Raw genomic sequence first — 17612 nt, 5'->3', positions numbered from 1 at the left:
AGAAGCACTAGTTATTTCAATAAAAATTGAGAATTCTGTTGTATCCGACTCTTTCTGTAAGGCTCAGTGTATATTGAAGAACAATACCTCTTTGTTTTAGACCTGACAGAATGAGGGCTGATGCACATGAGTGGGAGCACAATCTATAATCTAATCTGATACTTATACTGAATACAGTGATATTGCATTGATATGGAAACATTTATACCACTGTATGAAAATATGGAAATATTTATACCACTGTATGAAAATATGAAAATATAAAGAATCCACACATAAAAACTGCAAAATAGTTAATTCAATATGGAACATATGTTCCCCATAGTAATAATACAGTACACAGTAGAATATAGACTGTGAAATCAAAATGCACAATAGAAAATTAAAAGAGGTTCCAATGCCAAGCTTACATCTCTGCTACACTTCTGGTTCTCACTAGACCAGAAGCGTGAGCTGCCATTTACATGATCTATATGCACATCACATCTGCTGGGCAATAAATGGCCTTAGTGGTAACTTATGCAGGAATGGCACAAGGCTGCTGAGGACACTGGTCATACTGTATGTCGTTCCTGCGCAAAAAAAAACACTGCAGCCCTCTAATCATTAGGTTGCAGTCTCAGAGAACCCCTTTAAACTCCCCTAAACCTTTCCTCATTCTGATCAACAGACAACAAGAGGGGAGGTAGATGGAGGGTAATGCTTGACTGCACGATCAGATGACACAGGGTTTGTATGTAGTCTGTAAGGATGTATTCACATATATTGTTGTCATCATACCAGGATAAAAACTGTCATCCAAATGCAACCCATATGTAATCCACCCATGGAGACATAAATCTGGATAGGATCTTTCCAAACGGTAGGATTTTATTAGAGGGGTTTTCCAATCACTTATACCCTGTCCAGGAGGTCAGTAGTTGCTGCATGAAGACTGCAACTGAATGCAGTGCATGCCCGTATAATGGAAAACACTTGCAAAACTATAAAAGTGAGTTGAAGAACAAAGGTCTATCTCTCACTAAAAAGGGTGGCCATCAGCATTCAGGCATATAATGAATGACAGGCAGCCATATCTAAATACATCATTGCCAACTGTTTACTGTAGTTTGTCCTTATGGAAGTATGTGACATTTCTTTCTTAACCTGAGTTATCATAATAAAGCAGTTATCCCACAAATGTAAAACTGTTTTACCCACTTATCTGGAGGACTTTCTTCCCATTTTGTGGGAGGGCAGCAGCTAACATAAAACAATCAAGCACATGCATCTTGTTAATTCTTGATAGCTTTTTTCCCTGAATATAAAATAGTCCCTTACTTATTGTCCCAGAGATTCATATGGTATGTAATAGCAAAATATTTATATTAATTTAAAAGTAGGGATAAAGGAAGGAAAGGGGTTTGAACCACTTCGCTTGCTTCACTGTGAGATCACTACGCCAGGACTGAGAAGAGGAAGAATGCAGGGAAGCTACTGAACATGTTAGTCCACCATAGTCCAAAATGTAATGTACATACAAAACCAAACAATATTTTTATTGCATATATATTGCAATAATACTTAATTTGAAATGTGCTATTAAATTAATATATAATTAAAATATAACATTTTCAATGAAGAGTTGTGATTTTGTGAAGAGTTGAGTGGTCATTGGGAATACTATGAGACAGTAGAAAATGTCCCTAGAAATTATTTTAAAATATTGCAACTATGGGAAGGTTGTTTCAGAAAGCTTTTTTTTTATGTCACGCAGAGATGATTCCTTTCTCAAGATATTTTAATGTTTAATCTTCATTCACTCTCCTATTCAATTCCAGAGTCTTCTGTAATAAAGTCTTCAAATTGCAAAAGTAAGAAAGCTCAGATTAATCTTGAGAAAACTTCTGAAAGAAATCCATCTGACAACAATTCCCTAAGCTGTAACTCAGCTTTGTAGTTTGATACAGAATAATTTCTTCTTATATGGAAATATAGTTGTATTAGAAATTGTTAGAAGTCAGAAGCAGAAAGGACCAGTAAATGGTATGCTTTTGTCAAAGCTCAGTTTGACCCGTCTCTTCTAAACATCTACTATTACTACATCTTAGATACCACCATGAAAATGTTATCTGTTTTTATTATTTTGGAATTATTCTTGAGATTTTGAATTTTGAAAATATATATTTTTATATTTTATTCCAGTAAGGGTACTTTCACACTAGCGTAATTATTTTCTGGCATTGAGTTCCGTCCTAGGGGCTCTATACCGGAAAAGAACTGATCAGTTTTATCCTAATGCATTCTGAATGGAGAGTAATCCGATGTCTTCAGTTCAGTCTTTTTGCCTTTTGAGGACGGAGATAATACTGCAGCATGCTGCGGCATTATCTCCGTCCAAAATTCTGGAACACTTGCCGGAATGCCAGATCCAGCATTTTTCCCATTGACATGCATTAAAGCCGGATCCAGTCCTGAGTGTTACGGCTAAACGGATCAATTTTTGCAGTCTGCGCATGCTCAGACCGCAAAAAATGTGAAAAAAAATTAATGCCGGATCCTGAGCCGTCTGACAAAGGCCATCAGTTTGCATAGAAACATAGAAACATAGAATGTGTCGGCAGATAAGAACCATTTGGCCCATCTAGTCTGCCCAATATACTGAATACCATGAATAGCCCCTGGCCCTATCTTATATGAAGGATGGCCTTATGCCTATCCCATGCATGCTTAAACTCCTCCACTGTATTTGCAGCTACCACTTCTGCAGGAAGGTTATTCCATGCATCCACTACTCTCTCAGTAAAGTAATACTTCCTGATATTACTTTTAAACCTTTGCCCCTCTAATTTAAAACTATGTCCTCTTGTAGCAGTTTTTCTTCTTTTAAATATTCTCTCCTCTTTTACCTTGTTGATTCCCTTTATGTATTTAAAAGTTTCTATCATATCCCCTCTGTCTCGTCTTTCTTCCAAGCTATACATGTTAAGGTACTTTAATCTTTCCTGGTAAGTTTTATCCTGCAATCCATGTACCAGTTTAGTAGCTCTTCTCTGAACTCTCTCGAAAGTATCAATATCCTTCTGGATATATGGTCTCCAGTACTGAGCACAATACTCCAAATGAGGTCTCACTAGTGCTCTGTAGAGCGGCATGAGCACCTCCCTCTTTCTACTGGTAATTCCTCTCCCTATACACTGCTGGCATTTCCTGCTGCTCTGTGACATTGTCTGCCTACCTTTAAGTCTTCTGAAATAATGATCCCTAAATCCCTTTCCTCAGATACTGAGGTTAGGACTGCATCACTGATTTTATATTCTGCTCTTGGGTTTTTACGTCCCAGGTGCATTATCTTGCACTTATCAACATTAAATTTTAGTTGCCAGATTTTTGACCATTCCTCTAGTTTTCCTAAGTCCTTTTACATTTGGTGTATCCCTCCAGGAACATCAACCCTGTTACAAATCTTTGTGTCATCAGCAAAAAGACACACCTTACCATTGAGGCCTTCTGCAATTTCACTGATAAAGATATTAAACAATATGGGTCCCAGAACAGATCCCTGATGTACCCCACTGGTAACAAGACCTTGGTCTGAATATACTCCATTGACTACAACCCTCTGTTCCCTGTCCCTCGGCCACTGCCTAATCCATTCAACAATATGGGAGTCCAAGCCCAAAGACTGCACTTTATTGATAAGCCTTCTATGTGGGACAGTATCAAAAGCCTTACTAAAGTCTAGATAAGCGATGTCTACTGCACCTCCTCCATCTATTATTTTAGTCACCCAATCAAAAAAATCAATAAGATTAGTTTGACATGATCTCCCTGAAGTAAACCCATGCTGTTTTTCATCTTTCAATCCATGGCATTTTAGATGTTCCACAATCCTCTCCTTAAGTATGGTTTCCATTAATTTCCCCACTATTCATGTCAGGCTTACTGGCCTATAGTTGCCCGATTCCTCCCTACTACCTTTCTTATGAATGGGCACAACATTTGCTAATTTCCAATCTTCTGGGACAACTCCTGTTGCCAGTGATTGGTTAAATAAATCTGTTAATGGTTTTGCTAGTTCACCGCTGAGCTCTTTTAATAGCTTTGGGTGTATCCCATCAGGCCCCTGTGACTTATTTGTATTAATTTTAGACAGTTGACTTATAACCTCTTCCTCTGTAAAGACACATGCATCAAAAGATTCATTTGTCTTCTTTCCTAACTGAGGTCCTTCTCCTTCATTTTCCTTTGTAAAAACTGAACAGAAGTATTCATTGAGGCAGTCAGCTATTTCTTTATCTTCTTCCATATACCTTCCTTCTTTTGTTTTTAATTTGGTAATTCCTTGTTTTAGTTTCCCTTTTTCATTTATGTATCTGAAGAATGCCTTATCAGCTTTTTTCCCTGACTGAGCTAATTTCTCTTCTGCCTTTGCTTTAGAAGCTCTTATAACTTGTTTGGCCTCTCTCTGCCTAATCTTATAAATTTGTCTGTCATCCTTGTTTTTTTTTGTTTGTTTTTTTTATAATTCCTAAATGCTATCTTTTTGTTTTTAATGATTTTGGCCACTTCTGCTGAGTACCACAGTGGTCTCTTCAAGCCTAATGCAATTTTCTGTTCCCTTCAATAGTGCCACTTTTAAGTAGTCCCATTTCTCCTGGACTCCAATGAAACATTTCCAGTCTGATAGGGACTCGTATACCACTAATCTAATTTTAGAAAAGTCAGTTTTTCTAAAATCTAAAACTTTTGTTTTTGTGTGGTGTGACTCAGTCACTGTACCTATAGTAAACCACAGTGACTGGTGATCACTAGATCCCAAGCTTTCCCCTACAGTAATATCAGGTACCAAATTCCCATTTGTGAATACTAAATCTAAAATGGCCTCCTTCCGGGTTGGCTCCTCCACTACTTGCTTTAGAGATAATCCCAGTAGGGAATTTAGAATATCTGTACTCCTGGCAGTGCTAGCTATTTTGGTTTTCCAGTTTACATCTGGAAGATTGAAGTCTCCCATAATGATAACTTCCCCCTTCAATGTCATTTTAGCTATTTCCTCAACTAGTAGATCATCTAATTCTTTGACTTGGCTAGGTGGTCTATATATCACACCTACACGAGTTACCTTATGATTATCAAGCTGCAAGGTAACCCAAACTGACTCTAAATTTTTCTCGCTAACTTGTATCAAATTAGATTTTATGCTATTTTTCACATACAGGGCCACCCCTCCCCCTTCTTGCCTTCTCTGTCTTTCCTGTATAGAGAGAACCCTGGTATTGATATATCCCAGTCATTACTCCCCTTGAACCACGGCTCAGTAACAGCCACTACATCTATATTCTCAGATGCCATTATAGCCTCAAGTTCATTGATCTTATTCCCTAGACTGCGAGAATTTGTAGACAAGACTCTGAGCTTGTCATTTCTTAACCTTTGTGCTACTGGCCTCTTCTGGCATTGTTCCGGGGGGCAGTCGGACTGCTGGATTATCACTCTTTTGCCCCCCTTTCCTAGTTTAAATGCTTCTTAGCAAATACTTGGAACTGTTCACCGAGGACATTCGTTCCCTTGAGATAAAGATGCAAACCATCTTTCTTGTACAGTTCTTTTCCATTCCAACAAGAGCTAACATGAGACACAAAGCCAAACCCTTGGTTCAGACACCATTCACCAAGCCATACATTGAATTCCTTAATGCGCATCTTCCTGTCATACTGAAGATTCTGCACAGGCAAAACTGCAGAGAATAAACAGTTGATGCAACCTCCCGTATATGCTTTCCAAGTGTGTGCAAAGCTTCTTTCACCTTTGAAACCTCATTGCAAGCCAGATCATTTGTCCCAAGATGGAGAATAACATCCACTTCCCTTTCCTGCTTTGCTTGCCTAACAATATTAAGGATCCGTCGTCTATCCCTGCTAGCGGTAGCACCAGGGAGACATCTCACAACACCATTCTCCTCAAACTTCACACCTCTTATGATGGAATCGCCCACCAACAGCTGCTTACTATCAATCCTCACCTTCTCCCTTTTGTCTTTGGCTGCAGTCTTACATACTTTAGGCATGGGAGGTGATTGTTTCTCACCCACTGTGCTTGAGCCATCCTCCATGTTGCTCTTGCACTCTGAAAGTGCTGCAAATGAATTATGGAGAGCCACAGACTGTGGGACATGCCTTCTATCCACAACTCTCAGTCTCCCAGAACCTACAGTAACCCATCTTCCATTTCTAGGGGGGCTCTGTGGCAGTGGCATTGCAATGTTCTCAGCCTGAGTTTGTTTAGTGGTTAATTTAAAAATCTCATATTTCAAAAAGGTAATTTCCTGCTGCATTATGGAGAGCTGTCTACAGATCAGACAGTATCCAAACTTCTGAAGAGTGGAACCTGAAATAAAAGCACAACAATTCCTGCACAGAACCAGGTCTGCCATTGTAAAGAGGGGAAAGATTTTAAACAAACAAATCTAACTTGTTTATATTGTATCCACCTCCAGATTACCTCCTGAGTATCTCCTGAATATCTCCAATGCTCTTGTAGATCAGCTCTTGGTAAAGCAGTCTTGGAAAAGCAGCAAGCTACGTTTTGACTGGATCCGGCAGGCAGTTACGGCAACGGAACTGCCTGACGAAATCCTCTGCCGCAAGTGTGAAAGTACCCTAAGGGAAAGTAAACCCTCTGCAAGACTAAAGCCGAGGTTCATGGGTACCAGCGCCACCTCTAGTGTATCAACCAAGCTGGTCCTCGTTGAGCAAGATTTTACTTCTAGGAATTTCGTGGACTGATCTGGCCCAGTGTAGCCTAAGACAATCCTTCAGTTTGTAGAAATTATATGGTGTGTGTTAACTGCCAGAGAACTTGTGGCGCCCTGAGCACCTATTGCTAGAGTGAAAGACTGTATTCATGTAAGCTACCTGTTCTATTGTGGTGAAGAACGGAACGGCTCTTATTAACCAAGTAACTTTTAAGCCTTGTGCCTCCTGGTAAGATTCAGAATAAGACCATTTTTGCTTTCACCACCTCTCTTGCGATATCTACAGTACTTCATTATGATCATTATGCATGGGCAGCATCAAAGATCTCTTGACTTTTCCATTCATTTGCAGTGAAACCACTCTAAAGGAGTATCTAAAGCAGAAGACCATCTCCATCTAGACCAGATTATTCTGTGACATATTTTCATTGGAATTTTGGGGTAGCTGCCTTTACAGTACAGCCTCTTTAACAACCACTCAATATTGCATTATAAAATGTGTTCTAGGAAGTACACATATAAGTTGATGGAATTAAAAATCTGTCACAGGAAATCTGGTCTGGATAAAGCAGTTATATTCTCAAAGACGTAGGGGGGAATTTATCACAAGGTTAATATTTTAAGTCAATTTTTCTTGAGTCTACATTGGCATAATTTGCACCAAATTTATCAAATACTGCACATTGTCTGATAAATTTGTCTCAACTTTAAACACTTTTCTCTAGAAAAGCTACTCCAGTTTTTTGTCTGACCACTTTTAACTGGAGCAGAAACTGGTCTGTTTTTAATGACTTTCGAAGTTGTGGCTATCCAAGTATTGCTTACAGCAGTGAGCATATTCCTATAAGCACAGTTTCCTCATTGTTTATATGGAATTATATCATGGGGCACCAAAACATGTACAAACTATTTATTTTTCAATACTCACCATCAGTATCTGAATCAGTTTCCAAATGTCCATCAATTTCAATGCCAGCTGCCAAAAAAGATGAATAAGGCATGTAAACATTTTGCCTGCTCTGTGCTTAGAACAGTTTGCATTGTCTGTTGCTTTCATTTATGATTTTATGAACCTGTTTTGTAATGTTGATAAGATTTAAAGGGGTTGTCTCTCTTCAGCAAATAGCATTTATTTTGTAGAGAAAGTTACTTACTAATGTAATGTTATTATCCATATTCATTTTTTTTTCTATCACATTATACACTGCTCGTTTTCATGGTTACGACCACCCTATAATCCAGCAGCGCAGCCGTGCTTGCACACTATAAAAATAAGGACCAGCCTATGTGTGCTCCCGAGGAAGGAAGCAATATGGACAATAACAATGCATTAATAAGTGCCTTGTATTAACTTTCTCTACATGATAAATACCACTTGCTGAAGTGACAAAACCCCTTTAAGAATACTTTAGAGACATAAGAGAACGTTAAAGGGAATATGTCACCTCCTGCAAGAAATACTGTGATGCATATATAGAAAACCTGCTGCTGACCTTGGTCTTCTCCTGCTGTGGCTCCACAAACTGGCCCTGGGATCTAATGATTAGAATCCTCCTCTTCACTATATGTGCATGCTCAGGATTCCGCTAAATGCTTTCCAGGACCAGTTTGTGAGCGCACTGTAGTGAAAAGCAGGTGGTCTATACATGTATTCCTATACTTCATATGACTTACAGGAGGTAACACATTCCTTTTTTATGGCTTACAGGAGGTAACACATTCCCTTTAAGAAAGTTTAAACATTTGTGTTTGAGCTTTTGCGTACTTTTGTTGTTTTATATTGGAATACTAATAGAAAAGCATAATGATATCAGTGCAGTAAATCAATAATGGCAATACACTGAAGACAAATATAATGAAAAAAAAATGTATATGTAATAAATTTACAAATATGCTGTGCTATCTACAGTACACTGGTCAACAATGTATAATACCTAGAGTGGTCAAGACTTTTACAGTATATTAGAAGGCACTTACGTAGATAGATACACCATCACACAGTGTATGTGGATTACAGTACATGTACATATGTAGAGAACAGGTTTCATTGTACATACCATCCTCCATTATAATCTGTAAGTGACTCTTCTTTTTTTTCCCCATGTTTGATGATGTTTCGGGATGCCTACTATTGAATAACCCTGGGCAGCAGTCAGTTTCTCCACCACCTATGGTTAATACAATTGGACTTCCTTAGCATATTACAGGACAATTTTCTCCTTCTCAGTCTGGGTCCTGCATTCAGCTACAGCGTGATATATCTACTGATCTCCTTTTCATTTTGACCTGTGCTGCACCTGGGCTATTAGATTACATGGCATATCACTTAAACATGAAGGAAAAGCCTGGAGATCAGATGGAAGAATGCAGAATTCATGACTTTTATCCTTGACTACATTTCTACTAAAGTGCCATGGTCTCATTGTGCTAATAAAGCATGGATGGGGTCACATCTACAGATTTTAGTAGTCCTATGATATACCCTCATGTCTATTAATTGCATTTCTCCATTTTTCATATAATCCAGTCACTGCTATAAAAACAAAAGTGGAGCTGTCCATATTGTTTTGTTGTAAAAAAGTTAAAAAAACTTATCTGATAGTACTACATTTTTAATCCCAGGTTGTCAGACTATTCATTATATTCATTGGAATATCTAAGAAAATGAGGCACAGAGAGAAGAGAAGGGAAGAAAGAGAAGATGCACTTCTCTGAAGCTTCATTGACTAAAGCTTATATTTCTGAAGTGGCATTGCTGGAAAAAAGTACAGTACATCCAGGATTCAGCTATGCTACAAAGATGAAGATACAGCAAACATACAGGAAAATAGTTTTAGTTTGGAGATAGAGCTGCTTAAAAAGTAATGCAATTGTTTCACCTGCAATTTCAGGCAAATAAGATATTGCATTAAAATTGAATTGTGCAGTTTAACAAACTCAGCTCTGCTTCAATAGTATAAAACAATTAGTTAAATAATGACCTATAGTATTTTAAGTGATAAATTGGTGTACAGTTGCAATAAAAAGTATGTGAACCCTTTGGAATGATATGGATTTCTGCACAAATTGGTCATGAAATGTGATCCGAGCTTTATCTAAGTCACAACAATAGACAATCACAGTCTGCTTAAACTAATAACACACAAAGAATTAAATGTTACCATGTTTTTATTGAACACACCATGTAAACATTCACGGTGCAGGTGGAAAAAGTATGTGACCCCTTGGATTTAATAACTAGTTGAACCAGACGTGCACAGCGGTCAGGAGTAATTCTTGACCAGTCCTCTTTACAGAACTGTTTTAGTCAGCAATATTCTTGGAACGTCTGATGTGAATCACTTTCTTGAGGTCATGCCACAGCATCTCAATCGGGTTGAGGTCAGGACTCTGACTGGGCCACTCTAGAAGTCGCATTTCTTCTGTTTAAGCCATTCTGTTGTTGATTTACTTCTATGCTTTGGGTCGTTGTCCTGTTGCAACACCCATCTTCTGTTGAGCTTCAGCTAGTGGACAGATGGCCTTAACTTCTCCTGCAAAAAGTCTTGATAAATTTGGGAATTCATTTTTCCTTCGATGATAGCAATCTGTTCAGGCCTTGACGCAGCAAAGCAGCTCCAAACCATGATGCCCAGACCACCATACCTCACAGTTGGGATGAGGTTTTGATGTTGGTATGCTGTACCTCTTTTTCTCCACACATAGTGTGTGTTTATTCCAAACAACCCAACTTTGGTTTCATCTGTCCACAGAATATTTTGCCAGTACTGCTGTGGGACATCCAGGTGCTCTTGTGCAAACTGTAAACGTGCAGCAATGTTTATTTTGGACAGCAGTGGATTCCTCTCTGGTATCCTCCCATGAAATCCATTCTTGTTTAGTGTTTTACGTATTGTAGATTCTCTAACAGGGATGTTAGCATATGCCAGAGACTATTGTAAGTCTTTAGCTGACACTCAAGGATTCTTCTTCACCTCATTGAGCCGTCTGCGCTGTGCTCTTGCAGTCATCTTTACAGGATGGCCACTCCTAGGGAGAGTAGCAGCAGTGCTGAACTTTCTCCATTTACAGACAATTTGTCTTACCGTGGACCGATGAACAGCAAGGCTTTTGGAGATACTTTTATAACCCTTTCCAGCTTTATGCAAGTCAACAATTCTTAATCGTGAGAGCTCTGAGAGCTCTTTTGTGTGGGCCATCATTCACATCAGGCAATGCTTCTTGTGAAAAGCAAACCCAGAACTGGTGTGTGTTTTTTTATAGGGCAGGGCAGCTGTAACCAACACCTCCAATCTCATCTCATTGATTTAACTCCAGTTGGCTGACACCTCACTCCAATTAGCTCTTGGAGATATCATTAGTCTAGGGGGTTCACATACTTTTTCCACCTGCACTGTGAATGTTTACATGGTGTGTTCAATAAAAGCATGGTAACATTAAATTATTTGTGTGTTATCAGTTGAAGCAGACTGTGATTGTCTATTGTTATGACTTAGATGAAAATCAGATCACATTTTATGACCAATTTGTGCAGAAATCCATATCATTCCAAAGGGTTCACATACTTTTTATTGCAACTGTATAAACTAAAAGAAAATCAAAGCTTTGCATATAATGGCCTTCATTTACTAAGTGGATATACTGTAGGGGGGCGGAGCCGAGCCACGCTGCTGAATGGCCGCACGAGCTTGAGCTCCTCCAGCATTCCAGCTCATTTGCCCTATATAAGCGTGTGTTTTGCCTCATTATGGGGAGATCTGGCAAGGATAAGACCAGAGGAAGTTCAGAGTTGACCCCAAGGCTCCCTAAACAACCAGAGATGGAGAAATTCCTGCGAAAAACGCCAAGAGCTGCCACACTGAAAGGCGCCAATATGGCGGCGTCTACCGCTCCGGACTCTGATGCAGGAGAAATGTCGGATGCGGGCAGTGGTTCTGATATTTCAGACAGGAGGCCTAGAGATCCGCCGCTGTCGGAACGGACCCTTCGCCGGGTTCTTGAATCTGCCCTTACGCCTCTCAAGCAGGATTTGGCGGACATTAAGGACGATATAAAACATCTAGGCCAGAGGGTGGTCACGCTGGAAAGCACGCAAGAAGCCATACTGACCTATGAGGATAAAGCGGCAGAGGTGCTTGCGTCTCACAAAGCCCTATTGAACGACGCCTTCTTGAAATTGGAGGATCAGGAGAACCGGAGTCGCCGGCGCAACATACGCATTCGCGGCCTACCTGAATCAATGGCGGCGGAGGCCTTGCCGAAAGTGGCGCGAGAACTGTTCTCCACGATGCTTTTTGATGATCTACTAGTTGAAGAAATAGCTAAAATGACAATGAAAGGAGAAGTTATCATTATGGGAGATTTCAATCTTCCAGATATAAACTGGAAAACCAAAATAGCAAGTTCTACCAGGAGTACAGATATTCTAAATTCCCTACTGGGGTTATCCCTACAACAAATGGTTGAGGAGCCAACCCGGAGGGAGGCCATTTTGGATTTGATATTCACAAATGGGGATTCGGTATATGATGTCATTGTAGGCGAAACCTTGGGATCTAGTGATCACCAGTCAGTGTGGTTTAATATAAGAACTGTGAAAGAGTCCCACCACACAAAAACAAAAGTTTTAGATTTTAGAAAAACAGACTTTTCAAAAATGAAATTAGTCATAAATGAGTCCTTATCAGACTGGAACGGATTACATGGAGTCCAGGAGAAATGGGACTACTTAAAAGGTGCATTATTGAAGGCAACAGAAAATTCAATTAGACTTGTCAGTAAAAGCAAAAAAAGGAAGAGACCACTGTGGTACTCGGCAGAAGTGGCCCAAATCATTAAAAATAAAAAGCTAGCATTTTGTAATTATAAAAAAACCCAGAGCAATGAAGATAAGGAAATCTACAAGATTAGGCAGAAAGAGGCCAAGCAAGTTATAAGAACTTCTAAAGCGCAGGCAGAAGAAAAACTAGCTCAGTCTATGAAAAAAGGGGATAAGACATTCTTCAGATATATAAATGAAAAAAGGAAATTAAAACAAGGAATAACTAAATTAAAAACAAAGGACGGAAGGTATGTAGAAGAGAATAAAGGGCTAGCCGACTGCCTTAATGAATACTTCTGTTAAGTTTTTACAAAAGAAAAAGAAGGAGAAGGACCTCCACTAGAAAGGATGACTAATAAATCGTTTGATGCATGTGTCTTTACAGAGGAAGATGTTCTAAGTTTTCTGTCTAAAGTGAAGACAAATAAATCACAGGGGCCTGATGAGATACACCCAAAATTATTAAAAGAGCTTAGTGGTGAGCTGGCAAAACCGTTAACAGATTTATTTAACCAATCATTAGTAACAGGAGTCATCCCGGAAGATTGGAAATTGGCAAATGTCGTGCCCATTCACAAGAAAGGTAGTAGGGAGGAATCGAGCAACTATAGACCAGTGAGTCTGACATCAATAGTAGGCAAATTAATGGAAACCCTATTAAAGGATAGGATTGTGGAACATCTAAAATCCCATGGATTGCAAGATGAAAAACAGCATGGGTTTACTTCAGGGAGATCATGTCAAACAAATCTGACTTTTGACTGGGTGACTAAAATAATAGACGGTGGAGGTGCAGTAGACATCGCATATCTAGATTTTAGTAAGGCTTTTGACACTGTCCCACATAGAAGACTTATCAATAAACTGCAGTCATTGAGCATGGACTCCCATATTGTTGAGTGGATTAGGCAGTGGCTGAGTGACAGGCAACAGAGGGTTGTAGTCAATGGAGAACATTCAAAACAAGGTCATGTTACCAGTGGGGTTCCACAGGGATCTGTACTGGGACCAATTTTGTTTAATATCTTCATAAGTGATATTGCAAAAGGCCTCGATGGTAAGGTTTGTCTTTTTGCTGATGACACAAAGATATGTAACAGGGTTGATGTTCCTGGAGGGAAACGCCAAATGGAAAAGGACTTAGGAAAACTAGAAGAATGGTCAGAACTCTGGCAACTGAAATTTAATGTGGATAAGTGCAAGATAATGCACCTGGGGCGTAAAAACCCAAGGGCAGAATATAGAATATTCGACACAGTCCTGACCTCAGTATCTGAGGAAAGGGATTTAGGAGTAATTATTTCAGAAGACTTAAAGGTGGGAAGACAATGTAATAAAGCAGCACGAAATGCAAGCAGAATGCTTGGATGTATAGGGAGAGGTATAAGCAGTAGAAAGAGTGAAGTGCTTATGCCGCTGTACAGAACACTGGTGAGACCTCACTTGGAGTATTGTGCGCAGTACTGGAGGCCATATCTCCAGAAGGATATAGATACTCTAGAGAGAGTTCAGAGAAGAGCTACTAAACTGGTCCATGGATTGCAGGATAAAACTTACCAGGAAAGGTTAAAAGACCTTAATATGTATAGCTTGGAAGAAAGAAGAGACCGAGGGGATATGATAGAAACTTTTAAATACATAAAGGGAATCAACTCGGTAAAGGAGGAGAGCATATTTAAAAGAAGAAAAACTACCACAAGAGGACACAGTTTTAAATTAGAGGGGCAAAGGTTTAAAAGTAATATAAGGAAGTATTACTTTACTGAGAGGGTAGTGGATGCATGGAATAGCCTTCCTGCAGAAGTGGTAGCTGCAAATACAGTGAAGGAGTTTAAGCATGCATGGGATAGGCATAAGGCCATCCTTCATATAAGATAGGGCCGGGGCTATTCATAGGATTCAGATATATTGGGCAGACTAGATGGGCCAAATGGTTCTTATCTGCCGACACATTCTATGTTTCTATGTTTCTATGTTTCACTTTTTTCGTTCTTTTTTGGTCTATATGTTAGAGACCATAAGCGCTTCACTTGCCCCCTCACCAGTCCATTTCTATTTGGGCTGGTGATAAGTGAGGCGCTCGTCACCTCTCGGATAGGTTGCTTGTCCGAGCAGGTCATGTGTCTGTCCACTATGTTCCATGTTGTTCCCCTTATTTTTCGTTCCTTGACCTCCTTCCCTCCCCTCCTTTCCGCTGCTCTTTTTATCTTGGTGCTTCTTTCTGTGACCTGGTGTACCATATGCTCATATACAGCTGTATGTATACAAAAATGTCCTCCATAACTGTAGCCTCACTTAATGCACATGGTCTGAACGAGCCATGCAAGCGGGCTCAGACACTTTCCCTCCTCCTGAAGGACAAGGTGTCAGTGGTCTTCCTGCAGGAGACTCATTTTAGGACAGGCAAAATTCCCAAGTTTCCTCCTAAGAAATTTGTGCAATGGTTTCATAGCACACATGATTCGGCCAGTAGGGGGGTCAGTATTGCCATACATAAGTGCCTTCCTTTTAAGCCCCAAACTATATCCGCTGACCCCGAAGGCAGATTCCTGTTTGTAAAGGGCGTCTTGGGGGACTCCCCGGTAACGCTCGCCAATTTGTATGCCCCTAATAAAGGCCAAATCCCATGGCTCGTTCAGACCCTAACTGCACTCTCATCCTTCTCTGAGGGGTTACTGATTCTAGGGGGCGACTTTAATGTTGCCATGGAACCAGCGGTGGACACTTCGGCGGGCAGACCCTCTGTGTCTTACAGGTAGAGTTGAGCGAACACCTGGATGTTCGGGTTCGAGAAGTTCGGCCGAACATCCCGGAAATGTTCGGGTTCGGGATCCGAACCCGATCCGAACTTCGTCCCGAACCCGAACCCCATTGAAGTCAATGGGGACCCGAACTTTTCGGCACTAAAACGGCTGTAAAACAGCCCAGGAAAGGGCTAGAGGGCTGCAAAAGGCAGCAACATGTAGGTAAATCCCCTGCAAACAAATGTGGATAGGGAAATTAATTAAAATAAAAATTAAATAAATAAAAATTAACCAAAATCAATTGGAGAGAGGTTCCATAGCAGAGAATCTGGCTTCCCGTCACCCACCACTGGAACAGTCCATTCTCAGATATTTAGGCCCCGGCACCCAGGCAGAGGAGAGAGGTCCCGTAACAGAGAATCTGTCTTCATGTCAGCAGAGAATTAGTCTGCATGTCATAGCAGAGAATGAGGCTTCACGTCAGCCACCACTGCAACAGTCCATTGGCATATATTTAGGCCTAGCACACAGGCAGAGGAGAGAGGTCCCGTAACAGAGAATCTGGCTTCATGTCAGCAGAGAATCAGTCTGCATGTCATAGCAGAGAATGAGGCTTCACGTCAGCCACCACTGCAACAGTCCATTGGCATATATTTAGGCCCAGCACACACACAGGCAGAGGAGAGAGGTCCCGTAACAGAGAATCTGGCTTCATGTCAGCAGAGAATCAGTCTGCATGTCATAGCAGAGAATGAGGCTTCACGTCAGCCACCACTGCAACAGTCCATTGGCATATATTTAGGCCCAGCACACACACAGGCAGAGGAGAGAGGTCCCGTAACAGAGAATCTGGCTTCATGTCAGCAGAGAATCAGTCTGCATGTCATAGCAGAGAATGAGGCTTCACGTCAGCCACCACTGCAACAGTCCATTGGCATATATTTAGGCCCAGCACACACACAGGCAGAGGAGAGAGGTCCCGTAACAGAGAATCTGGCTTCATGTCAGCAGAGAATCAGTCTGCATGTCATAGCAGAGAATGAGGCTTCACGTCAGCCACCACTGCAACAGTCCATTGGCATATATTTAGGCCCAGCACACACACAGGCAGAGGAGAGAGGTCCCGTAACAGAGAATCTGTCTTCATGTCAGCAGAGAATTAGTCTGCATGTCATAGCAGAGAATGAGGCTTCACGTCACCCACCACTGCAACAGTCCATTGGCATATATTTAGGCCTAGCACACAGGCAGAGCAGAGAGGTCCCGTAACAGACAATCTGGCTTCATGACAGCAGAGAATCAGTCTGCATGTCATAGCAGAGAATGAGGCTTCACGTCACCCACCACTGCAACAGTCCATTGGCATATATTTAGGCCTAGCACACAGGCAGAGCAGAGAGGTCCCGTAACAGACAATCTGGCTTCATGTCAGCAGAGAATCAGTCTGCATGTCATAGCAGAGAATGAGGCTTCACGTCACCCACCACTGCAACAGTCCATTGGCATATATTTAGGCCTAGCACACAGGCAGAGCAGAGAGGTCCCGTAACAGACAATCTGGCTTCATGACAGCAGAGAATCAGTCTGCATGTCATAGCAGAGAATGAGGCTTCACGTCACCCACCACTGCAACAGTCCATTGGCATATATTTAGGCCTAGCACACAGGCAGAGCAGAGAGGTCCCGTAACAGACAATCTGGCTTCATGTCAGCAGAGAATCAGTCTGCATGTCATAGCAGAGAATGAGGCTTCACGTCACCCACCACTGCAACAGTCCATTGGCATATATTTAGGCCTAGCACACAGGCAGAGCAGAGAGGTCCCGTAACAGACGATCTGGCTTCATGTCAGCAGAGAATCAGTCTGCATGTCATAGCAGAGAATCAGGCTTCACGTCAGCCACCACTGCAACAGTCCATTGTCATAAATTTAGGCCCAGCACCCAGGCAGAGGAGAGAGGTCCCGTAACAGACAATCTGGCTTCATGTCAGCAGAGAATTAGTCTGCATGTCATAGCAGAGAATCAGGCTTCATGTCAGCCACCACTGCAACAGTCCATTGGCATATATTTAGGCCTAGCACACAGGCAGAGGAGAGGTTCATTCAACTTTGGGTAGCATCGCAATATAATGGTAAAATGAAAATAAAAATAGGATTGAATGAGGAAGTGCCCTGGAGTCCAATAATATATGGTTATGGGGAGGTAGTTAATGTCTAATCTGGACAAGGGACGGACAGGTCCTGTGGGATCCATGCCTGGTTCATTTTTATGAACGTCAGCTTGTCCACATTGGCTGTAGACAGGCGGCT

At 41.0% G+C, this 17612-nt stretch overlaps 1 protein-coding gene across 1 annotated transcript in view; it reads right to left on the bottom strand.

Moving 5' to 3' along the window:
* The window catches only part of LOC122939379 (transmembrane channel-like protein 2), a 245038-nt gene that overhangs the window by 160646 nt on the left and 66780 nt on the right, over positions 1–17612 (bottom strand). The window contains exon 2 of the mRNA XM_044295446.1: positions 7665–7712. Coding sequence (XP_044151381.1) covers positions 7665–7712 — 48 coding nt within the window. The remainder of the gene's footprint in view (positions 1–7664; positions 7713–17612) is intronic.

Source organism: Bufo gargarizans, chromosome 5 (genome assembly GCF_014858855.1).
Source record: "Bufo gargarizans isolate SCDJY-AF-19 chromosome 5, ASM1485885v1, whole genome shotgun sequence".
Taxonomy (NCBI): Eukaryota; Metazoa; Chordata; class Amphibia; order Anura; family Bufonidae; genus Bufo; species Bufo gargarizans.
The sequence above is the reverse complement of the archived record's forward strand: the minus strand, read 5'-3'. Positions and strand labels throughout refer to the sequence as shown.